The sequence below is a fragment of the Eimeria mitis genome, genomic scaffold (genome assembly GCF_000499745.2).
Source record: "Eimeria mitis Houghton genomic scaffold, Emh_scaff336, whole genome shotgun sequence".
NCBI lineage: Eukaryota > Apicomplexa > Conoidasida > Eucoccidiorida > Eimeriidae > Eimeria > Eimeria mitis.
In genome coordinates this window covers 491-944 of record NW_013571699.1, presented here as the reverse complement: position 1 = coordinate 944, position 454 = coordinate 491, and the positions used below count along the sequence as shown (strand labels likewise).

At 59.7% G+C, this 454-nt stretch overlaps 1 protein-coding gene across 1 annotated transcript in view; it reads right to left on the bottom strand.

The window, feature by feature from the left end:
* EMH_0008400 (uncharacterized protein) overlaps positions 1-65 on the bottom strand; it is a gene marked incomplete at both ends in the record, with an annotated part of 2,554 nt that extends 2,489 nt beyond the window's left edge. Inside the window, one exon of the mRNA XM_013498347.1 lies at positions 15-65. Within this exon, the coding sequence (XP_013353801.1) occupies positions 15-65 (51 nt within the window). The remainder of the gene's footprint in view (positions 1-14) is intronic.
* Positions 66-454: the final 389 nt, after the last annotated feature.

Below are 454 nucleotides of genomic sequence, written 5' to 3'. Positions count from 1 at the left end.
GTTGCTGCTGGCACCTCCTCCCCTGCTTCCAGCAGCAACCGCTGAATAGGTGTAAGCGGAAACATCCTGCAGCTGCTGCTGCTGCTCTTGCTGCTGCTTCAGAATTCTGGGGGGCTGCAGCCGCTGCTCTGCCTTCCTGCTGCCGCTTCTGCTGCTGCTGCTCCTCCTCACCAGCAGGAGTGTGTTGAGGCATTAGCAGCAGCAGCAGCTGCTGCTGCAGCCGCTGCAGCAGCTGCTGCTCATACACGTTTGCTCTTGCTGCTGCTGCTGCTGCTGCTGCCTTGGTACTGCTGCCGCTGCGGCGCTTGTCTTCTAGTCAAAGCCGCTGCTGGCAGCAGCAGCAGCAGCAGCAGCAGCAGCAAACAAATCCTGAAGGGAACAATCGATCCTAGATTGCTGCTGCTGCGTGTGTGTGAGATAGCAGCAGCAGCAGCAGCAGCAGCAACAGCAGCAG